The sequence below is a fragment of the Papaver somniferum genome, chromosome 2 (genome assembly GCF_003573695.1).
Source record: "Papaver somniferum cultivar HN1 chromosome 2, ASM357369v1, whole genome shotgun sequence".
NCBI classification, from domain to species: Eukaryota; Viridiplantae; Streptophyta; class Magnoliopsida; order Ranunculales; family Papaveraceae; genus Papaver; species Papaver somniferum.
In genome coordinates, this window is record NC_039359.1 from 160,831,503 (window position 1) to 160,857,341 (window position 25,839).

At 38.1% G+C, this 25,839-nt stretch overlaps 2 protein-coding genes across 2 annotated transcripts; both read left to right on the forward strand.

Moving 5' to 3' along the window:
- The first annotated feature begins 5,264 nt into the window (after nt 1–5,264).
- On the forward strand, nt 5,265–7,482 carry LOC113352356 (disease resistance protein RPS5-like). Its single transcript, XM_026596181.1, has 2 exons — nt 5,265–5,362; nt 6,081–7,482. The coding sequence occupies exons 1-2, from the start codon at nt 5,265–5,267 to the stop codon at nt 7,480–7,482; spliced, it is 1,500 nt and encodes a 499-aa protein (XP_026451966.1).
- Nucleotides 7,483–21,690: 14,208 nt separating this feature from the next.
- On the forward strand, nt 21,691–25,713 carry LOC113354208 (probable disease resistance protein At1g61300). The gene is made up of 2 exons (XM_026597609.1): nt 21,691–22,380; nt 25,265–25,713. Exons 1-2 carry the CDS (start codon nt 21,843–21,845, stop codon nt 25,450–25,452), a joined length of 726 nt encoding a protein of 241 aa, XP_026453394.1. The 5' UTR covers nt 21,691–21,842; the 3' UTR covers nt 25,453–25,713.
- Nucleotides 25,714–25,839: the final 126 nt, after the last annotated feature.

Below are 25,839 nucleotides of genomic sequence, written 5' to 3' on the forward strand. Positions count from 1 at the left end.
AGGTCTAATTATGATGGAAAACTTTTTTTTTTTTTTTTGTGATAGGAAAGAAGGTACATTAAGAACTTAATTTTAAAGTACATGATAACAGGAGTATTTCATGAGGTCTCCAAACTCTTGAGTGGAGACTTGATCTGCTGACCTCCTACTTGATAGTCAGCCCATAGTGGAAAAGTATCATGAACATATTGATGTGGAATTTTATATTTATATTTTCTCCAGAATGTGTAGTAAGAAAGGGTCAGTAATTAAAAGTGACACAGTTGTATAACCAGCAATCGATGTCAGTTGAACATCATGATTAACTCTAAATCTCAATCAGTGATGGATGTTCAAATAACTAATATGATAAGCTCCGAATGATACGGTTCTATCATCTTGAAAATCGATGATTAAGGTTTCTATTTCTGTGTAATACAATCAATTCAATGTTGTGAAAACTTTTCCCAAAAATCAAGAGTTAAAAATTAGTTTTGGGTTTTATTTTCCTTAAAATTTGATCCGGTAAAGAAGGAAAACGATGATGATGAGGCTGGGTGTTGTTTACCCACGTAAAATGGGTTCACAAACCTTTAAACATTAAGGAGTAGGTTGTATTTAACGGAAGTGTGGGTTGCATTTAGTCATTGCCTTCTATTTTATCCGTACCCATTCGGTAGTACACCACATTTAGTTTTTTCTTATTTTAACACTAGGATATGACCCGTGCCATAACGATTCCGAATTTGGTCATCAAAAGCTATAAAACCTCACCTACAAAATTAGTCACCAAAAACTACAAAACCCTTAAACAAACATTAAAATGGAAAAGCATGACCATGGAATCGAAACTAATGGAGATCAAGTATTAAGCATTCACTTGAGTTGTTTAAGTATTCATATGATTTGATAAGCCATTTTTTCAATCCGCGAGGACCGAGGTGAAGCCAAGATTTTTAGAATGGAGGTGTAAAAATTTACTTCGGAGTTGCAAATTCTTTTTAGGAGATGAGCAAAACTAAGCTTATAAATAACAAAAATAAAATTAGTCCGTTTAAATTAGGCTTTGGAGCCAGCTGGGCAGGGATACAAATGCACAATCTTGCAACGGTCGCCCCTGGCGAGGATATAATGATGGGTTAGTATTATAACCGGGATTACACTGTTGAGATTCAAGGCTGTGTGGATCATCACATTGAGCATTTATCTCTGCCGAAAAGATAACTAGGAGCCAATGGCAAGCTAGATGATTTGAATCAATGATAACATTCAAGTTTTATGACCGTCTCTAAAATTTCTGATAATGATCATATAACTCTTTTTCCATTCAATCTCTGGAGATTGGATATTTGCCAGTTTCCATCTAAATAAGTATATATCTATATGCAAATGGAAAATGATGCAAATTCAGGTAGTATAAACAACCAAAGTCAGACCCCCATTGAAGGGGTCAAATAATACGTTCCTATCCCAATTCAAACATAAATACAACCGATACATTTAGGATTCAAATGGCAGTCAATGATATATGTACATGAAATTCTATATCAATACACTTATCTTTAACATGGAAACAAATGGAAGTCATTGAAAGGAGCTGTTCCGTCGGCGATGCTGAAGAATACATGAGATTAATGATTTTTTTTTAACATGCTGTGAAGTGAGAAAAGGCGATACATGAGATTAGCGACTTGTTACGTCGTCGTTGTCTATACTGTGAAGCTATGTTGTACTTTTTATGCGTAATATGTCCTATCTCAATAAAAATTATACTGCATGAGTTTATTGGTTTTGGGATCATTGGCTTAAAATTAATCAAGCTATGTTGTAAAGTGAAAAAAAGAGAGACAATGTAGAACAATACATTGGATTAACGACATGCCTATAAGCTCAGATGAGGTGTGCTGGACCAACTTCTGGATCTCACTATCCAAAGCAGCAAAGACTGTGGTGCTACTGTTGTCTTCGACTTCAAAGTGAAGCGGGAACCTGCAAGGCGAAACAGACAGGATGGTCTGGTCAATAAAATAGGATAACAAATGCGTATTTCATAAGCATAGTCGTCGAAACTGCAATATGGATCTCAATCTCCATGGAACCAAAAAATATAGCAATTAAAATTAATTTTTTGGTGCAATTGCAGAAGAAGAAGTGGAAGAAGAAGAAGAAAAAAAAACAAAAATAGGATAAAATAAAGGGTTTTTTACAAAAATAGGTCCGTTTTTTTGGTGCTTTTCATTTCTAGGCCACTTTTTTTATTTATTGCTAGACTAGGCAAGTTTTGACCAAAAGTGATGGATGAAAAGTTAGCACCGTTAGGTGTAACTAAAAAGACCTAAAAGTCCTTTGTATCACTGATTTAATGTTATATCACTGATTTAATGAAAAGTTAACAACCACTGGATTTTCTGTTCAACACCTCCATTTCATAACACTCCACACATTCTTTGCAACCTGACCTCATTCACAACAACACCACTAATCCCTTCTTTTCATTGCAGTAGCTTCTTGAACCCATACTGCTCAACATTTCTTCTATCTTGCAGCTACCACTGCCATTTTGTAGCTTCATCTCTTATTCCACCTGCTGATCTTGTAATTCTCAGCTGCACTGCAATTTCATCATATTCCCAAGCAGTACAAGCATTCACAAATCCATTCATCAGTGCCAGTTAACTCCAATTCACCCGCAACTTCAGCTGTAGCTCAGACAGCTTCTTCTTGTACCACCAGGGCAACCAACACCAAGCACTCAGCTTCACCTCGAGCCACTATCAATCCACTTGAGCACCACCAGATTGCAATCACAACTCCTCTTGTAACAGTTTCAACCATCACTGCCACAACCAATACTTTATAACAACTCCATCCTTCTCTGTAATGCATCTACTTAGCTCCATCCACTTGCAACAGATCATACACAACCTTCTGTAGAAGCAACTCCAACTGCCTGCACTTCACTTCTTCCATCTTGTTCTCAGGTTCTAATTAAGCTCAGCATACACCTGCACTGCAACCCCAGACATCTTAACGCACTGTCACAAATTCACCTCCCTTGAGTAACTTGATAACCACGCCACCACCATATCTTCAAATCCACCAGCTCAATCGACTGCCAGAAGCATCAACACCTCAAGAGCACTGCAAACCCATCTTCTTTTGAGCAAATCACAGCACCAAAAATATCAACCACCTTCTTGTGTACCAAACACAACACCTTACTGCTCCAATTCTACTTTTCTGCTCCTCTCCAGGCCAACCAACACTATCCCCTTGCTTCCAAACTCAAATCCCTGCATCTCCTAGCTCAACTGCAACCTCAGGCATCACCTAAACCTTCTCTGCCAAACACCATCAATACTTTCTTCACAAACTGAACCTTAATCTACTTTGCTTCTCAATTTCTATCAAACCCTTTTTATCGAATTCCCATGTTCAATCAATTTCAGAACTCCAACATCAACCAGCCTTTTAATATCAATTCCTGCAGATGCAATATACCTTCAATTTTAGCTGAAATCAGTGATGCACACAGCAGCAACTCCTGCAGCACTGCATCAACAACTCCACCTGCTCATCCCTTCAGCCATCAAACTTACCCACCAATTCACTATAAACTGCACTCATTCAATTAACACAGTACCTCAACCACTCTGCAGTTCCACAAGTGCCTCCATCTCCTCTGTAACAACCATTCTCTCTCTCAAACCATCAGCTCTCCACATTTCTGAGCAACATAACCCTCTCTCAGATACTGCTCGGAACAACAACAACGGACTCAAATCAATTCTACCATCACCTATTTCACATCAACATCATTACAACTCTCTTACAGCACATCCTTCTCTTAACTTCAAGGTCAAACAACCAACACCTTTTCGTTCTCTCAATTCAATTGAAACCCACCTTCCACTTCTTCATCTCTGTCTCAATTTTGGTTCTTAAATTACACAACTTCTTCTGAATCTCAACCTCCGCAGCACAGATCCCATCGATCTCAACCTCCACAACAACCATTTCACTCTAATTCTGTAATAAATTCATAACAACCACAATTGACACCCCTTTCTCAGCTTGTATTCGACATGAACCACCCTTTCTGCAGCAAACGCTATCTTTCTCTGCACTAACAATCAATCAAACATCCTTCTGAAATCAACAAATCTTATGGTTTCAAACTCAATTTGAGCAACCCATCTTCTTATTCATCAACATAACCCCATTAATGAAAACATTGATTAGACCGTCAGCAACATCGATTTTCACTCTGTTCATCATTAAACATCTCAGATCTTCATTTTCTTGTTTCAATCTCTGCATAAACACTCATAGATTCAAGTCAATTACAGCACGATGTTGGTTCATACATTATAATCGATTAAATTGAAAGTACAGTAGGAGATTGAAATCGAGTTGATGCCGATTTTAGGGTTGTATGCATGTTGAATATTGCCGAATCGAGTGCTAATTGATACTCATATTTGGGTTTTAATGATAAAGATTGAATCGACTCGGAGAATTTGCCTTTTAGATTTGTAAAAAGCCCATTTTAGCAACACGTGGACATCTTAACGTGTGTGACTGACACACACGTGTGAAGGACATTTCAGAGATCTCCCTATATGATATTTTGGCGAGATATTGACAAGTCAACGCGATAAATTGACCGAGATGGTTAAAGTGGATGGAATCCGTTTAACTTGCCTAGTTTTGCAAGAAATAAAAAAAGTGGCCTAGAAATGAAAGTGAGGGTCCAGACCAGGCCTACTTCTGCATATAATCCTAAAATAAAATGTATTCTAGGCTGAGTGGCGCAACTTATTCTCTAATTTGTGATTAAATATAATTATCGTCATTTATCCTAACCACAATGAGGAGCAATAATTAATATTATATCACTTTCACTATAACCTTGGAAACAATATTCGTGTCAACAAATATTTTCCAAGCATCTGTAACTTGGCCAAAACACTTCCCTCCGTTACAGAATTAATGTTAAACTCTGTATAGGACGGAATGCTCAGTAACCCAATGCGAGATGTGACCATTCTATTCCGAATTCTTTGAAAGAATTAACCCTGTAAAAGTACTGAACAACAATTGTTGACGTGTCTACAAAACTTTGCAAATCAATTCTTATCGAGGGCTCTGCAAGAAAATACATAAGAAAGACAGATATATTGCATCACTTGCATATCCCCTTTGCATGCACAATATGGCTTATATATATATATATATATATATAATTAAGTGAACTAAAGACAATTTGAGAACTATACGATTGTATGTATGAGATATTATTCACAGTAGGAGTTCAAGGTACCATCTTGATTCAGCTTCTTTCAAGAACTACTGTGACTTTGCTGGAAGGATATACGTCTCTGTATGTACAACTTTCCATAAGGCCCATCCATGATAGAAGCAAGAGTCTCATCATAAGCTAGCCTTATATTCTTGATCCTTCAAGGGAAAATCCTTGCAAAAAGCAAAGTCCTAAATATCCAAGTCATGAAGCATGATATTGTCTCAACTGTATATATACACATGAAGATATCCATATGTTCTAAATAGAGTTTATATTTCTCATAGGAGGACATACCCATTTTCTGTAACTAAAATCAGCTTGGAGAAAGCCCTAATTGTATCGATTGCTTGCTTGATTGTCAGAAGGTTTCTTGACTGACTATAATATCATAAAGTCCTTTTACAGAGTGCCAATTGAATCTGTTGGCACATTAAAATCTGTTGATCATCGGATCATGGTATTTTTGTATCTTGATATATGATAAAAGTCATAAATGATGTAAGGGCGAAGAAGCCTACCAAATACAAAAACACGCAATTGCCTCATCTATTATATTTACCTGCAATAGAAATAGAAAACAAAAATAGTGTTACGGATAGGGCTGCACATGGGTCGGGTTTGGTCGGGTTTGGCCTTACCCCACCACCCGACCCACTGCTGGTGGATAATTGAACTTTTCACCCGCAACCGACCCACCATAACAATGGGTCGCTTTTCACCCGACTCACAATAAGGCGGGTTGGGTCGGGTCGGTTGGTGGGTAACTGACTCAGATTCTTCAGCTTAAAAATTACAGCAACATTGAGATATCTTCCAGTACTTATCAGAAACTATGTGGTGATAAATATTTTTTTTTTTCAGATATGGAGGATGAAGTATTACGTAAACTGAAATTAAGCTACGATTACTTAAGAAATGGAAAACTGAAGTCATGTTTCTTATATTGCTCGTTATACCCAGAAGACTATCCCATTAAGATAGAAGAATTAATAGATGTTTGGATAGGAGAAGGTTTCTTAAATGAAGTTTGTGATCGCCTTGAAGGACGTGATGTAATCGAATGTCTTAAAAGTGCATGTTTGCTAGAAAGCTGTGTAATCGAGGAATATGGGCTAGTGGAACACGGGGTAAAAATGCATGATGTTATCCGTGAGTTGGCAATTTGGTTAGCCTCCTCAGGTCTTGGAGAGATAAATCTGAAGGATTCCATTCAAGAACAACAAGACCTCCATAAATGGGAGTTCGATGAGCGGATATCTCTAACAGGATCCAAAGCTGTGTCAAAACTAACTGGAGCTCCAAAATGCAGAAATCTTTTAACTTTGTTGCTCCGAGGAAGTGAGATTCGAACTCTGTCTGATGAATTTTTTCAATACATGCCCCGGCTTAAAGTTTTAAGCATGCCTCAACATCTGGAAATCGACAATCTCCCAGCAAGTATTTCTTCATTGTCTGGACTACAGTATCTCAACTTAGCAAAGACGTCATTTAGTTCTAATGCTACTCTGAAACCAGGTACTTTTGATTCTCTTGTAAGTTTGAAGACGTTGGACTTATATTTTTCGAATCTAAGAAACTGGGAAAAAAGAGGTGGGCCAAGCCTGGATGAATTAGAAAGGTTAGAAAATCTGAAGTCTCTGGGACTCACTATAGAAAGCAATGTTGCTCTGAAAAAGTTAGTAACTACTGTCAAATTGCAAATGTGCACCAAAAAGTTGATGGTCGAAATAGAAAGAGGCACATCTTCCATCTCGCTGTCACCATCCTCACCACTGTCGCCAACATCGGTTAGTCTTGCTAACATGGCTAGTTTAAAGATACTTCATCTTCGAGGATGTAGTGGGTTGAGAGAACTAAAAATCCCAAGTACAAGTAGCGTTTGTGCGGAGGATAAAGTTACTTTGTGCACGTCCTTGGAGGTATTACTAATTCAACTTGTGGCACAATTAGACATAGTGTGTGATATGCTTCAACAATCGTCGTGCTTTGTAAACTTTAAACATGTAAGAATCATGGGTTGTCACGAATTGAAGGACGTATCATGGCTGATATATGCTCAGAATCTTGAGATCCTTGATATGGGTTATCAGAATATATTAGAAGAAATAATATCCTACAGGTTTCCAGGGGTAACCGACTGTGATATTACCTTTCGAAGACTACCGACGATGAAACTGTATGAGTTAGGAAATCTATAAAGGATATGCAATCATAATGTGAAATTCCCTGTGTTAAAGCATATTATAGTGATGTATTTTCCGAAATTGAAGAAGCTGCCGTTTGATGCCATGACTTTAAGAAAGATTGAAGGACAAAAGGAATGGTGGGAAGCCTAGTGTGGGAAGATGAAACCGCCAAATCTATTCTTACTCCTTTTTTTTGTTATTAGCAAGGGCTAATTCTTATACAACTTGATCCTGCAAGTGTGCTCAGTTGGATTGATGGACCTCTAGTATCATTCAAGGGACACTAAATCTTCTTGTTAAAAGATTAACACTTTTGTTTGATAATAATTCTCTCCTCTTCTTCATTCATTAATTGCATATTTATACACAGAGAGACGTTACATAACTGCATAAGAAAATGCAGAACACAATGGATACCTAAAGATAACCGTATACAAATCCTATTAGCTTTAAACACTAAGAAATGCATATATTCTAGGGATAAGACTCTACAAACACCTATTAATATTACAATTTGAATTACATTAAAACACTAATAAACACAACACCACCAATACACACATAACAATTAGGACGAGGGATTGAATTTAAATCCAAGTTTGAAATGGTTGAAGAATCCATGAGTCCAATGAGCTTTCTTGAAGTGTCATAGAAATACTAAAAGTGAGGAGGTAAGATGAGGATGAGAGAAGCTATGTTGACGTCGACGAAGTGTTTGTATAATTACTAATGATTATATAATTATTAAGATTAGTTTTAATTTTGGCTTATCTTAAATGTAGCGTACACTTTTATTAATCATAGCCCAAAAAGTTTAAGTTAAAATGAAAAGTCAAAAGTTAAAATAAAAAACCAAACAAGTCTTAATTTTCTTGCAAACATTTAAACGTATATCCTTCTTCCTCAAAATCAAAATAAACCCTAACTTTTTTCCTTAATCATTCTTAAAATTAATTGTAATTGTTCTTTAGTATTTTCACAAATTGAACAATTACATATAAACTCTAATTCTTATCTTTTCCCCAAAACAAAATAAATCCTAATTTGTTATTTTCTCTAAAATAAATTTTTCTTAATCATGATTACATCAAAATTGATCGGGGTGTATATTCTAGATGTTCCCTTAAAAAAATTCCACAACAACCTCATCGATAAGGTTTTAATTCTTTTCCTAAGACCGTTCTCCTATAACTCCATAAACCTAATCTATAAAAAAAAAATCTAGAAGATTTTTTTTTCTATGGGTGTTGATTATTCTTAAAAAAATATTAACTATGTCAAATATCTTACATAAATTTGATTAGATAATTAATTTTTTTACTTTTTTTGTTTATGTTGATATTGATTTAGGGTTTTGATGATTATCTTATTATTATGGGCAATATATAATAATTATACATAATTTCGTGGCTATGTCGAATAATTGTAAAGGTTTGTTTGGGCAACTTAAGCACTTATTTTAAATGGGTATGGTTAATAAATGTGTGGGATACATTTAAGAGAAGCCTTAATTTTATCATTGTAATTACTAAAATCAATTCTTTCTAGTTTGCTATCACTGTAGTTTTAGCTGTTTAGAGATCTGGCATTTATAGGTTATCTAAAGGGTCAGGTAGACATGGATGATTGAAGTTCTCTTATCCCTTCGTCTCACTTGAATTCCATGGATTGAAGATGTTGTCCCATTTACACCCTGCCAATCTCACCTCATCTTAGTTCCCATCTTACATAAACTCATTTCCTGCATAATGTTGAAATTTGAGACCGATACGATAAAAATCATTTGATTGGGGATTAGCCATCGATTGACAAACTTCAAAACTCTATATATTCATTGGATAATTAAAACCCTAGAACAAACTAATACATTTATAGAGAACATATCTTGAAAAACAAGTAAATAATCCTAATTAATTACTAAAGGCACCCGTATTTTAGATTGGTGTTGGTATCCCAACATCCCAATCCCTTGAAACATAACTTGTCCTCAAATTGGATCCTAAGACTAAAGTAACGACCCTTGATTCGGAAAAAACCAAGTTTCTAAGAACATTATTTTTAAATAAATCCAAAAGCTAATAAAAATCTTAAACTAACAAATCCTAAAAGTGCCCAAATATTTTGTATTCTTCGTGCATTGTAACTCCTCGCCAAGGCGGCTTCCATAACCTTGTCAAGCTTGAACCGTATGACGGAACGACGTTACCATGGCCTAGAAGACATGCTCTTGTTATACGATGCACTTGGAAAATCAACTCTCGCTCCGGAACCATAACAAGAACCGCCAGCATGATGTTGTTGGGTTTGATTGTGGACCTTGATGGCTTGCGGACAAATATCATGGAGCCTTTTGTTTTAACGTGCTTGATTGTGGAGGTTGTTGTTGACCTTGATGTTTACAACAAATAATGACGAGACCTTGTATTTTGTTGTGGCACCTTGTCAGTTATTGTTGTATAGTATGTAACCAACAAAGAATAACCAGCAACTTCACCTTTCCACTAACACACGCCAACCAATTTGTTTGTCGTCGTACTTTGCTCCTCCCAGATAGATGATGATACTTCCTTGATAGACTGTTGCGACAATCGTTTGGATTTCTTTTTTTCTATTTTGTCTTTTTTTTTTTGATTCGTTGGCTTGATGCTTTTCGATAAATAACGTCAGCAGCAATCGTTCATTTTTCGTCGGCTTGATGCTTTTCGATAGATAACGTCAGCAACACCCGTTCATTTTTTTTTCTTTGCAGTGGAAGATGAAATGTACCTGCTCTGATCCAAATGTTGAGATCCAAAACTGATACGATAAAAATCCTTTTATTGGGGATTCGCCACTGATTGACAAACTTCAAAACTCTATATATTCATTGGATAATTAAGATCCTAGAACAAACTAATATATTTATAGAGACATATCTTGGGAAACAAGTAAATAACCCTAAACTAATTACTAAAGGCACCCGTATTTTAGATTGGCGTTGGTATCCCAACACATAAGTTCTTAACTGTCTTGGGTCCTCTATCTTAATGGGCGTTTTGTAATGGGTTTCTTGGGCTTCGATAAGAAGGTTGTGTCTCTTGGGTTTTCGGGCTATTTTTCACTCCTTACTCTCGAGTGAAACCTTGAGAGAGTATTAATTTTCTTTTTGTGTTTGCTTGTAAACAATTCATATTTCACGATCAAAAAAAAAAAAAGTTTTATTGTATGTATGTTGTATCTTTATCTGTCTTCAGTTTTTGATATTTATCAGGACAATGTGGTGAAGAATCTGAGCCAACGACTAGATGAACCTCTTGTTATGTTGCTGACTGGAGAAGTATGATTCAAAGAGGAGGGTTCAACAACTAGTCAAGGACGCAGAAGATGTAAAGAATTCAAGTTTCTAATTCTTCGTTATCAAACCCTTTGAGCATATTATTAAGGAATTGTAAGCAATTAATATGGTTTCAATGAGCCTTTTTACTACCCTGCATGACTAGTTAGTAATTTATAGTGAACCATTATAAACTCTTGCAAAGGGAGTGGTTAAAGTAAAGACAGCCAGGAATTGGATTGATTATCCACCTATAAACTTCGCCTCATAACAAAGAGAATGAGGATTTTTTGAAGGAGTTCGCCAATATGTGAATAAAGTTATGACTTCAAATTTTGCTTACGCTAAAATGGGAAGAGACCACAATCTCTTATCAGATTGTCCTAGGTGGTCATCGTCAGTCACTCTGGTGGTCTAATGATGCTTCGGCTATGAAAGAGTCCTTATAGTGTGCCAGTTGTGTGATTCTAATCCTTCCGCAGTTATGTTCAACATATCTAATCAGGTAATGAATACTCAACCCAACACAACAAGTTCACTGGTAAAAAGAAGTAATCATATATATAGGACTGCTGCAGAATAGTTATTGCCAGCAATTCATTAGACAAAAAAATACACTACATAAACGAATTCAGAAGTTATAGTAGTGTATATTGATAAGAGATTTCAACGAAACTGATAATCACAATATGAGAGAAGCGTAGCCTAGACATTCTCTTTCTCTTTTTTCTCTTTCATATGCTCTTCGAATGCCTTGAAGCATTTCTCAGCGTTCTTTGATACCCACTTTGATGCCTGCGCCGACCGTTTCTTGATTTTCTTCTGCATCTTATTCGCCTCAGTAACTGTTAGCCCCCGCAGTATTGGAGTACAGACCGCATTTGATTTCAACTCTCTCAGCCTCTCGGCAGCGGCAGCCTTCAACTCTTCTTTCTGGCGCTTGACTGATAGTTTTTCCTCCTCGGTAGTCGCATGATCTTGTGCCACCATCAATCTGGACCACATCGCTTGTAATTCATGGTCCTTGGGTTCCGACGGATCAATATGTTTCTTGTAATAAGCCAGGTCCTTGAGTTCTGAGGGATCCATATTGTTAACAGTTACAGAGAGATCAGTTGTTCGAGATGGAGATGAAGAAGCCATTTTCAAAACCCTAAAGTAGATTGGATCAAAGATCTACTAATTAAACAATGAGAACTTGTGCAAAATTAATAGATTCACAAAAAAAAACTAGAGAACAATAACTAATTGGATATGGAATTCTGTAGGCCTCTTATATAGGCTTCAATAACCAAAAAAACAGGAAATCAAACCAAATTTGGAAACACAATTTTGATTTCCTAATTTCGCAACTGCACGAGGGGATGGAAGAAACAATTCACAGTTCCCAGCTTTCGGGTGATTCTGGTTTGGTTTTCTGCAGTCGAAATTGATGATTTTTTTTGGTCTAGGGTTTATGGCGGCTGGAGCGAGAGAGATCTGGAGAGGAGCGCAAGGAAGAAACAAAGAAGAAAGAATGTGAGTAGATTTTAGTGTTTTGTTTGGCGGTGTTCAAGTAGTAGGTTCGGTCAAACCTAGTCAAATTCGTGGGACTCAAAGCCCAGATGTATGCACCCATAATAGTAAGCTGTTTCCAAAAAAAAGTCAAATTCGTGGGACTCAAAGCCCAGATGCAGTTGTATAAAGAGTAAAGACATCAAAAAAATCATTTTTGACGAATTGATTCCAACAAAGTATACTGCTGAGCCTAGCGAATTATTACGTACCAAACGTTCCCACATTATTCGGCCGTCTTATTGCAACTCCGAACATGGTTCGTGACTTTTATGAGCTTTGCGAATTATCAGCGACTTTTCCGTTCCGTATTAGAAACGGACGTACTAATTCGGCCCATCCAACGTTACCAGTAGAACCATTTTTTAGGGACCATGGTTTTTTTGGGATGGACCATGGTCTTATTAGACCAACCTCCCTATACTTATAAGGGGTGTCCTAAAGTTAGATAAGTACACATTTACCCTTTACTTTAATTTAAATTAAAACTAACCTAATAACTATATAAATCTAATCATATATCTAATCTAAATGAATCTATTAACGAAAATCAAAATCAAAAACAAAAATAGGGGGAATCGAAATTTTTTAGTTTTGAAAAAAAAATTATCCTCTTCTTCTTCTCTCTTTGTTTGGCGTTCCTCGTTCGATTGAAAAATGAGTATTATCCATCAAAATGAGTTGAAAATGGAAGTTGCAAATAGAAGTTCGGTGAGGAATTATGTGATAACTAAAAGTAGATAACTAAAAGTTGCAGATTGAAAAATGAGTATTAACCATCATACGATCTAAATCTTAATACATGTATGTTCTAAAGGATAATGTGCAACAAAGCCAGTAATAAGCACAGCCCCGCAAACACAACAAACAACAAAGCGCAACAGAACGAGCAACAAGCAAAGCACACTATCAGCGCAACAAAACAAGCAAATTGCCAGCACTGCAATTATGCATTTCTCAAGGAAACTCATATGATCAACTGGCCATGATTGTAGTAGAACAGAATACTCTTCATGATCACTAACATTTCCATCAAGGGGCTAAAGAAGCCCCAAGGAACACTTTATTAAACTATCTCATTCAAGTTGAGGTTTGAAGAAATACAACCAGGTGGAGATTGAGAATACCACCATCCATATACATTCACATACATTGCATATTGGCATAAGTTATAAGGCAGACAATTTACATTTTTTGAAACATAAACAAGCCCAACTTTTTGAAATTTAATACCGATTCTTTTGATTAGCAAAGCAGCGAGAAGATACTCCATGGAATATCTTTCTGAACTCCCAGAATCGTTTTAGCAGTAATAACAACGTCACTTTCAATAACAAATCTATCAATATTAAACCTTCCAGCCAATTCGAATCCTAGAATAACGGCTTTTGTTTCTGCAATGAGATGAGAAGTAGCATCAAACGTACTTGTTCTGCAACCAACATACATACCCAGATAATCTTTAGCAATTGCTCCATTATTTGGAATAAAACTCGCATCCACATTAATCTTGGTGAAAGAGATAGAAGCAGGGATCTAGTCTTGATTAACATTAACTGCATCATTCCGATCATAATACTGTTCAACTTCAAATATACAGGCATGAAAGTCCATCTTTGTTTTTTTGACAATTTGACCAACAGAGAAAGAAACATTATTGAAAACTACATCCTTTCGCATCTTCCATATGTTCCAGAGAAGACAAATACCCAATGTAAATGTTGAGACTTCTTGATCATCCAGCCACTGTATAAGAGATCTTATACCATCTTCCACAATATCATCAAATACAAATTCCCGTGAAGAATTATTGGAAACCATTTTCTCCCATGGGCAGTTAAAGAACAGATGAGTGATGGATTCAATTTCATGTTTGCATAAACTGCAAGTTGGATCAATCCCACTATTGAATCTGCTAATATTCTTGAATAACTGAAAATTCCTCCAGGGAAATTCACCAATAGTCCAAAAAGACGGAGTATCATTTACAATTACAAGACTTTTAGAACAAGATTTTATTGAGAATTTACCCAATATAGATAGAGACCAAATCAGCGTATTCTCCTCGCTATTTCCTGAAATATATATATTCTTACCTGCAATTACCAAATTTTCAGGAAGGAAATCTTGTAATAAAGTCTCATTCGAACTATTATTCTGTGTGTCTATCAGATCAGATACATATAGAAATCTATCAACCCTTTCTACAACTCGTTGCCGATGAATACAACTGCCCATAAATATATGCTCACAGTTGAACGTATTGTTGCAAAAGATCAGTGTAAATACATGTAAGAAAAAAACTATATGGCGGATATAAACCATAAGCGATGAGAAAACATCCCAACGACAAGAACTACATGCCATTGATGATTGATTATTGAATAAACTAAAATCTAAAACCTAAAATCGCTTAAGAAAACAATGGTTTTTTTTATTTATAATTTACATACAATTATATGATATGCCTGGCAGATCTGACAAATCAGATCATACCAAACAAATCAAGAGTAATCGGGGAAGAAATCTGGAAATTCAAGCAAAAAATGTACGGGAGGTTTCAGGAGAGAGAAATGGGGATGTTGATAATGATGAACCATTAAATCCAAAAGAATTAGATGGAAAGCATAGAACAGTAGAGATTGTTTCGAACTTCGACTGTATTACAACCCCGAAAAAATAAACCACGTATAATATATGTGACCAAGATTAACAATCTAAAAAATCAATCCCATCTCTCACTCCAGAATAAACGTATTACTGATGGATCTTACCCTCCCTCCTATTGGTTGGTGAGACCGTGCATTTTCATTGGCTCGGAAAAAAAGCATTTGTATTTGTCGGATGAAATTTCGTGAAATATGGTGCGTTGATCTTACAACGTATGGCGTAGACTGGTTGGGTGGTTGGTACACACCCGACGGACGACCTTCATTATTCGATATGTCGAACGGATAGATGACCATGATCTTTGACTGGACGGCCTAAAATTATTACGTATAATTACACCGAGTCTGTATAATTTTTTGAAAATCATGTGCGACGAGTTTTTCTAAAAAAAGTTACTAAATTAATTTGACGTAATTATGATAAAAATCCAAAAAATAAAGAAAACTATTATATTAATTTCAGACATTTATGATTAAATCCAAAAAGTCGAGTAAACATATTTATATGGTAAAAGAATAAGATTTATATTTTTTTGGATCATTTGCAAGGTAAAAAAATATAACAATGACTAAGACTACTATCGGAAAAAAAAAATAATAATAATGAAACGGACGGAACGATAGGTGCATCACATGTGTGTTATACTAGTACATACATAAAAATTCAAACATTTTTAATAGATATTTATATTGAAATAATTTGCGGGTTATACGTACGTGTCTAAGTGTCGTACGTGAGCCCAATGCGGACACATGACTATTTTTAGTCGCATCCGTAGTGTCCAGCTTGACTTTATTCCTGTATCCTTAAACGAATCAACATATTATAAGATAGCGTTATATTCATCAAAATATATACTCCATCCGTCTTTTTTTATCTGTCCTAATTTCGACTTTAATCTGTCCTTTTTTATTTGTCCGTTCTGTTTATGGACATAATTTTTCCTTAAACTATCAAATATACCCTTTATTTTTTATACCGTAAAATCATTTTTAATATAAACTTAATTCCAAATCTTAAATATTATCACCATATATGAGGAAAAAAATCTATTCAATGTCTTTGTATCTATCATCATTCGTTTTTTAAAATAAAAACATTTATTCACTATCTTTGTATCAATTTTAGTTTTGGTAATAATATAATATTAAATATAGCGGGTCGAGGATTAGTAACATTTTATAAAATTTTTTTAATATTTTGACAAAGTCAATTTGGACTGTTAATTTAGGACGGAGGCAATAATAAATAATAATGAACCTGGCTTTCAATTGTTACCTACGCAACTTGTTAATTTAAAAACATATACCAACAAAGAGGCTAATCTAGTGGATGGTTGGTGGTTTTGGCAGCTTCCCACATCCATCTTCTTTTTCTTTGAATGAATGCACATCTACCTGTCAACCGCTAAGGCATTGGAATAGTTTTAAGACTTTTGAGGAAAAAATATGAAGACTGGAGTTAGACTTGAAGGACTTGGAAAAGCTATTTCGAAGTTCATGGACCTGGAAAAGCTTGTTTGTGATCTGTCTATCTGGAAAGAAAAACAAAAACATAATCGAGCTTTTTGGAAAGTTGAATCTATTTATGTGTGGCCTGTAATATTTATTTAAATGTTTAATTTCGATTAGTGCAAGGTCTAATTTTCATATTCCGACTCTTTCTTTTGTGCATTATGAGCGACAGTGAAGTAGACTCTGGGGATCACCGTCTTCACCACTTCTAAAGGTAGCTGGCATGAAAGGAAAACTAAACATATCATTTGAGCAAAGTATATAGGCATTTAAGATAGTCTTAGGACTTGAAATGAAATGTGGTCTCGGTTACTGGCTTGGGAAAACGCAACTTGTCTGAGAATGCACATTAAGTGTTAGAGTTTTTGGTATAATGCCTTCCCCTCTTTTGAGAGATAATGGCCATATATATTATTATAATTTTGGTCAATTAAGGAGAATATCCTGTGACCGTAAATAAGGTAGAGTATCTTCTATTACACCCCCTTAGTCTGAGCGGGAGAGGAATAAACGCTAAGACTAGAACGAAAATTAATAAACAATTGTCTTGGAAGACCCTTGGTGAAGATATCAGCGTATTGATGTTCGGAAGGAATGTGCAAGACACGAATATCACCAATACGAACCCGTTCACGAACAAAATGAATGTCAATCTCCACATGTTTTGTACGTTGATGTTGGACCGGATCACCAGACATGTAGACAGCACTCACATTGTCACAATACACTAGAGTGGCCCGTTGTAATGGCATATGTAACTCAAGAAGTAAATTCCGGAGCCAGGTCGTTTCAGCCACAGCATTAGCGACACCCCTGTATTCTGCTTCAGCACTGGAGCGAGACACCGTTGCTTGACGTTTGGAAGACCAAGAGACAAGATTGTCTCCAAGAAAAATGCAGTAACCAGATGTTGATCGGCGTGAGTCAGGACAGCCCGCCCAATCAGCATCAGAATAGGCGGTGAGGCCAGAGATATTCGAAGCCGAGAGAGACAAACCATGATCAATAGTGCCCTGTAGGTATCGAATAATGCGCTTAATGGCTTGCATGTGTGGCTCCCGAGGGTCATGCATAAATAAACATACCTGCTGAACCGCATAAGATATATCCGGTCGAGTGAAAGTGAGATATTGTAACGCTCCGGCCAGACTACGATATAAAGTAGGATCCGAAAGTGCTGGTCCAGAAGTAGCACTGAGCTTAGAGTGCGTGTCAACCGGAGTTGCTACTGGTTTGCAGTTCGTCATGGATGCACGAGCAATGATGTCATTTGTGTAGAGTGACTGAGATAAAAATAACCCTGAGGAAGAACGAGAAGCAGTAATACCCAAAAAATGATGTAACGGGCCAAGATCAGTCATAGAAAATTCCAGTTTCATCAGGTCGATAAAGCGGGCTAGGAGAGCATCAGTAGAGGCAGTGAGTATGATATCATCAACATATAGTAATAAGTATGCAGTTTCCCGGCCGGACCGGTAAATAAATAGAGATGGATCACAAACACTACCCCGAAAACCACAACTTGTGATGAAAGTCGCAAACCTCTGGAACCACGCCCGAGGCGCCTGTTTGAGACCATAAAGAGAACGGCGAAGACGACAAACATAATCAGGTCGAGCAGGGTCAACAAATCCCGGAGGTTGATGCATATAAACTGTCTCAGATAAGTCCCCATGTAGGAAAGCATTCTTAACGTCCAATTTGTGAATCGGCCAAGATTTTGATGTGGCAATGCTGAGAACGGTACGAATGGTGGCAGGCTTAACAACCGGACTGAAAGTCTCAAAACAATCAACCCCAACCTGTTGAGATTTACCATTGGAAACAAGACGGGCTTTGTATCGCTGCAATGTACCATCTGCATTAAACTTGTGACGAAATAACCACATGGAACGAATAACATGAGATCCAATAGGTCGTGGTACTAGATCCCAAGTGTTAGTTTTTAACATAGCAATAAACTCATCTAGCATGGCCTTGGTCCAGTTGGGATCCCTAAGAGCATAAAGGTGAGATTTTGGCAAATTGGAGATGTGCTGTTGTGTCTGAACATTGAGATTCAATCTGTGAACGGGACGGAAGATTCCACGAGATGCACGAGTGACAGGACGAGAGGAGTTGGCTGAAGTTCCAGGCTGAGCAGAAGATGAAGGCGTGACCGCCTGGATAGTGCAGTCAGGCGCTGAAGTGGTGCAGTCAGGCGCTGTTGCAGGTGTTGAAGAGGTGCAGTCAGGCGCTGAAGTAGTGCAGTCAGGCGCTGTTGCAGGTGCTGAAGTGTTGCTGTCAGGAGCTGTGGGAGCTGACTGCTGCTTTGGGGGAATGTGGAGGTGAGGTGCTGTAGTGGAACGACGATGAGGAGGTGTGTAGGGCTGTATTGCAGGAGACGGAGTATGTGCAGTGGCGGAAGATGGTGGAGCAACGTCAGGGCGTTGCTGTGCAGTAGAGGAAGGAACTGATGTAGCAGCGGAAGGAGGCTGGACAGTAGGATTAGGAGATGTTGGGTAACAGAAACGAAAGGGAAGGAGAGTGGAAGATGGTGTAGAGGGAGAGTCTTGACAGTTTGATGAAGTAGAGACAGTGTTCTTGAATGGAAACACGTTTTCATCAAAGGTCACATGACGAGACAAGATGATTTTGTTAGTGGCTAAGTCGAGACATCGATAACCACGGTGATGGGTTGGAAACCCAAGAAAAACACACTTAGTGGAACGAGGAGAAAGCTTATGAGTAGTGGTAGCGGAAAGATTTGGGTAGCAAAGACAACCAAAAGTACGAATATGAGAGTAGGTTGGTTGACGTTGATAGAGAATGGACACCGGAGAAGAGAAATTTAGGATTTTGGAAGGAAGAATGTTGTGGAGGTAGACGGCCATGTGTAAGGAGTCGGCCCAATATTTTGGAGGGATAGATGCATGAGACATAAGTGCGCGAGTGATGTCATTGACACGACGAATCATTCGCTCAGCTTTGCCGTTTTGAGAGGAGGTATGAGGGCATGAGAAACGGAAAACTAACCCATGTTTGTGAGCAAATTCATGAAACGATGAGTTGTCGAATTCACGACCCATGTCATATTGAAAAGATTTGATTTCACATTCGAACTGAGTTTTAACGAAGGAACGAAATTCCAAGAACTTGGTATAAACTTGGGTTTTTAATTTGAGAGGAAAGATCCATAGATAATTTGTGAAGTCATCTAGCAATATAAGATAGTAATTAAAACCGGTATCAACATGTAATGGTGAGGTCCATAAGTCGCTATGAATGATATCAAAAGGAGCAAAAGTAACAGAATTTGATTCAAAAAATGGCAGACGAACATGTTTACTAACTTGACAAGAATGACAAAGTTTGGTAGACTGAGTTTTATTACATTGAATTGAAGAGTTTGCACGTAAATTATCTAAGATAGCTTTGCCTGGGTGGCCAAGACGGCTGTGCCAAATGTCATGAGAGCACACGGCAAGGGATATAGGATGAGACAGAGACGATGTTGAAGGTGATACGGCAGAGGCAGTAATAGGATAAAGCTCCCAGGAACTGTTACATCGAAGGAGAATCTTCCTCGAATTCAAATCCTTCACAGAAAAACCAGACGGATCAAATTCAACAGACACATGATTATCAGTGGTGAATTTACGAACAGAAACCAAGTTTTTGATTATGTCGGGAGCAACAAGAGTATCTTTGAGTTTTAGGGTGCGGGACGGAATATCTATGAACTTGGTACCGGAGGCAGTGACTGGAATACTGTGACCATTGACAACTAAGATGGAATGAATATTACTAGTATTAAAAACAGTATTCAAGGTACCTGAATCCGCAGTGAGATGCGATGTAGCACCGGTATCCATATAGAAAGCGTCGTCAGGTGAGTATAAACTCATGGAGCTGTATGCTTCGGCAATGTCACTTGGTTGAAGATATTCCGTGGATGGAGTAAGGTATGCATGTGCACGTCCAACGCCAGATGTTCGACCGCGTGACTGACCAGTACGGCCACGACCTTGGAAGGAACCGCGGCTGGAAGGTTGCTGCCAATGTGTTGTCGGAGGTGCTGTAGGATACGGAAAAGGTGGTACTGCCCATTGTGGTGGACAGTGGATGTTGTACATAGGATGAGGTGCACCGTAGAGCTGATAAGGGGACGGAGGTGTTGGCAGCAAGGGTGGTCCGGTGGCTGGAGCAGATGAGCGATGACCACCACGTCTGGAATGACCACCACGCTGTGAGCGCTGGTTGTTGCGATCTGTGGGTGGAGCTGCAGCGGCAAGAGCCGTAGGTGCATACTGTGATTGCTGTTGGGAGCGTCGAATCTCTTCGGTACGCAGCTGGGATCGAGCGGCATCAAACGTCGGCATTGATTGTTGGATAAAAGAGGCTATCGTGTTGTATTCCTCCGGAAGGCCGTTGACAAGTTGGATCACAAGGCGTTTGTCATCCATGGGAAAGTCAAGATCAAGTAATCGATCGGACAGGGATTTTAGCTTATCGCAGTAATCATCAATACTAGTGCAATCAATAAACTTAAGATTGACAAACTTACGTTCAAGAGTCGCAGCGCGGTTACCTTTGTTGTCTTGAAAGAGTTTCTTAAGATGATCCCAAAGCTCTTTAGCAGTTTTGCCAGATTTGAGGACGGTGAGCATTAAATCTTTGGCCATGGTGGAGAACATCCACTGTCGACAGAGAGCGTCGAGTTGGAGCACGGTGTCGGCGTCAACATCTGCAGGGGGTTTGTCTCCATTGATGAGAAAAAGAAGGCGATGAGCCTGAAGATGGAGTTCAAACAGAAAAACCCAAGATGAGTATTCATCCTATTTGATGTCTAGGAGAATAGGGATTAGGGTTTTGATGTTGTTGATAGCAAACGCCGGATGGATTGTCTTTTTATCTCCTGCCATTGTTGATTTTGGTGAAGTAGGTGAAGAAGAAGAAGAGGATCGGCTATTAGGTCGATACCATGTTACTATAAAGTAATGGATTGGGCGAATAGAAGTACCAATATGTTTGTTCATTCATCTGCAATAACTTCTACTGCCTTTTCTTCTCCTTATTTCATTATAAACACTTCGTTTCTCCGGATTTTTCTTGAAATGCCATGGTATTTTTCAGTGTTGGCTTGTTTGGCGCAAACAGGGCCTCCCATCCTTACATTTTTGAATGAAGGCTTCACATTTATCTCCGGCCTGTGTGGCTGTTTCGGCATCACAAGTTATCAAAGCATCTTTCCTAATGGCATTCCCAGATGTCAAGAAATTCCCAGTGTTGAAGTTTCTGGGGAGAAACCAACGCAAACGCTTAATGAGATTAAGAAGTTAATGTTTAATGAAGAGAATAACCACGTAAGTATAATCGGTTTATATGGAATGGGTGGAGTAGGAAAAACCACTCTTCTGACAGAGCTAAACAATGAGTTTGTTAAGACTAGCCATGGATTTGATTTAGTAGTTTGGGTGGTGGTTTCTAAGGATTTGGACTTGAAAAATATTCAAGACCAAATTGGGGATAAACTGAGTTTATCATGGCCAGAAGCAACACAAATACATAAGCAATGTAAAGATATATTCAAAGTGTTAAACAACAAAAAATTTGTATTATTGTTAGATGATATCTGGAAGAGAGTAGATTTACAAGAAATTGGAATTCCATATGTTAGAAATAACACAAAGGAAGTAAAAAACAGGTCAAAGATTGTCTTCACTACAAGGATTAAATCCGTATGCGAGTCTATGGGAGCAAGACCAATTAAAGTAAAATGTCTAGACGAGGATGAAGCTTGGAACTTATTTCACCAAACGGTTTTAGGAGCCTACGAGCCTTGCAGCAGCAGCAACAACACGGCAGATGATGAATCAGGTAACAAATGTTTCACTTCAGGGTTTCCTACGGAAAACAATTAGGCATAGAAAACTGTGAAGAATATTATGGGTCCTACAAAAAAATGATATGATTAGGTACTGCCCTACCACTACAACCCTAAAACAACGATGAACCTCTTGTGGTGAATGGTCGGTATCTGTGAATTTATATTCTAAAGCTGTTCTTTGTTTATCCCAAGAGCATCCAGAGTGGGCGAGGAAGACTAAAAATTTGGGTTGATTTTCTAACGCAGCGGGACGGAGTAAAGATCAAAACCCAGCCCACGATCAAAATCCAGACCATATTTAGTCGCGACCAAATCCCAAATCCTAATATAGTCGGGCGTAAATTTAAAATCCGTTTGTTGTCAGGCGTAAACTTAAATTGCGTTTGTTAACAGGCGTAAACCAAATTTACGTATGTTGGTGGGGCGGAATTTAAATTTACGTTTGTTGCGGGCGTAACATAAATTTACGCCTGATGAGACGGACAGCAGAATTCCGCACGTTGCCAGGCGGACACCAAAATTCCGCCTCTCTGGGGCGGACACCAAAATTCCGCCCCTATCAAACGGACTTTTTTTTTAAGCCATTGCAATCTTGCAGAGGCCAGAATTGTGTTGCACAATCATTACACATCACCACTGCATATCCAGCCATGATGTCTATTCATCTTGTATCTTTTCCAGCACACATGCTCATTCATCTGTAATCAATTCTAGTTTCTCAATCTTTCTTGTTCACTCATATTCAAGTCCATTACAGACTCATGACAATCAACATAAATCAACCATCCTTAGCCTGCAACATTCTGCACATTCCCAACTGCCACTATCACCGCATTCCGCAACTCAGACGAACACAGTAGCAACATACTTTCATATGCATCTCAATCATTCCACCAGTACCCATTAACTCCATTCCTTGCCTGCAACTTGAATCAACTCATTCATCTCTTCCTTGTAGCTGTGTGTATTTCCTTGAACCTGACAACCCCTTTATTTCTTGTATATGTTGGCTTCAGAACGAAGCTTTAATACCATCCAGCAGACAACCACCAGATCCACCTACGATGCAGCTCAACCATTCTCAATAACCAATTACAGTGGCAACACGTTACACATATCATAACCTCCAACTCCATCTCAGGCCAAAAGCATAACCTGCAACAATAACACAATCCCATCTCCAACTGCAACTGCACTAGTATCAACTCCGCTTCATTCGACTGCCATCACCAGCAAGCTGCACCAGTTTACATTCCATCACTCCAGGTCACCTGCAATCTCAAATTACCACTAGAATCACTTCAAACTGCATCTCATTTCAGTGTTCAAAACACCAACACAAAGTTCCAGATGCAACTCTCCCTTGCCAATCCCTGTAATCTCAGCACTGCCAAAGCCATTGCAGAACCATCACACACAGCTGCAATGTCTCCATACATTTACAATATAACAGCATCATCCAAGTCCATTGTGCAGTCACAACTATTCTTTCATTGTTGTATCTTCATCTCCTACAATGCAATCTTCCCAACTCAGCAAATGCTTTGCAACTGCACCTGATTCATTTCATCTATTCCATTACCACCAGAATAGCCAACACATGCAGCTCAGTTTCACCTACATCACAGTTACAAGCCTCTCTTCATCACATCCATAAACCAATGGCAGCAACCACTTCTCATTGTCGGTATCAACTTCTAACACCTCAATTTTTATTTGAAACCTAGGCATTCATCTAAATATTCTTGAGCCAACACAAGATCACTACCATGAGCATCTGTAACACCACCTGCAATCTCATTCAAGCACAGACCAGCAAGACCTCCATCTAACAGCATCAACCACCATCTCTTACTTTTACTGCTCTAAACCAACATCAACAACTGTCGTTTTTCTCTACTTCCGATCATAATACATAGCTCAGAAACCCCATCAACACAGCAACATCATTATCTTCTCAAAATTATAATTCAAAACCCTAATTCCAACTATTCTTTTCAATCCTCCAACCAACCACGAATTCAAGGCCAACCCATTTCGATTCTTGCTCTAATTCTTCAGTATCTGAATTTGAAACACTCAGATTCCTTCTCAGCCCATCTCTTCCACCAGTACCCATTCTCAGTTTCAGTTCATCTGTTCTTCTCCCGATTTCATCAGACGGACAGGAAGAGTACGCCCTAATGAAAACCTAATGGGCGGAAATTTTGGATACGCCCGTCTCAGGCGTAAAAATATTTTACGCCTGACAAATTCATCACGCGGACAGCAGATGTCCGTCCGTACAATTCATCACGGTTTAACTCGGGCGGAATTTATTTTTACGTTTCTTCGAGCGGTCATTTGGAATCCGTCTGATCAACGGGCGGAATTTAAGATTCCGCCCCATACGAAACGTAATTTATATTTACGCTCGATAACAGACGTGATTTATATTTACGCCCGTTTGAAACGTAATTTATAATTCCGCGCAGAAATGAAACGTAACTAATACTTCCGCCCGTCTTCATGCGTAAAATTGTTTTACGCGCGACCAAATTTGGTCTTCTCCCCATAACGTCACAATACAGATTAAACTCATATTTAGTCTTTTTTTTTGGTCTTTGATCTTTGAGTTTAGTCGTACCATTGCAGTCGCTCTAAAGAATTTAAGTGCAATAATCATAAAATCATAGTATAATTTTCACTTGTAACTAAGTTTTTCTTACTTCATTTAGTTCCTCGATATTGGCCATAATATGATCACATAAATTAAAATGCATTTGAATTTTGAAATAGAAGAAGAAAAAAAGCATTTAAGTTTTTCTTACTTACATATGCACGTGTGTCAAGGGGCATGTTTCTTAAGCTTCCTCTTCGGTGCGAAAATCACAGGGACTGAGCTGGATCCATTTATACGTGATCTTGCTAAAGATATTGCGAAAGAATGTCTCGGTTTACCTCTAGCTCTCCTCGCTATTGGTCGGGCCATGGCTGGCAAAAAAGAACTTCAACAGTGGGAGTATGCACTCAGTACTTTACGCGGATCTGCCAGTAGTTTTCCAGGTATTGTTTGTCATTAATGCACCTAAGTAGTTTCAGGGCCGGCCCCGAAAGGGAAGCAGGGAAAGCTCCACTTAGGGGCAGCAAGCTTAGGGGGCAACAAAATAGGAATGTTCTGTAGTATCTAACATGGCAACTATCAAAGTAATCTTCCAATTGACTGGAAACCAACTTCAGTGGGTTGTTAGCGAATGTATTTTCTTTTGTAAAAAATTGATCTCTGTATCTCTCACAGTAGGTTTAGGGTAATATAGATATGGATTCAGTTACAATTCTATTTTTCAGGGATTTTGTTGATGCATGCAACTCCATTCCACTTTTCAGGGATTTTGGTTAGATTTAGTTAATTCAAAATCAATTTCTACTTAGCCCACATGTTGAAATAGAGCACCCTTTCTAATGATGAT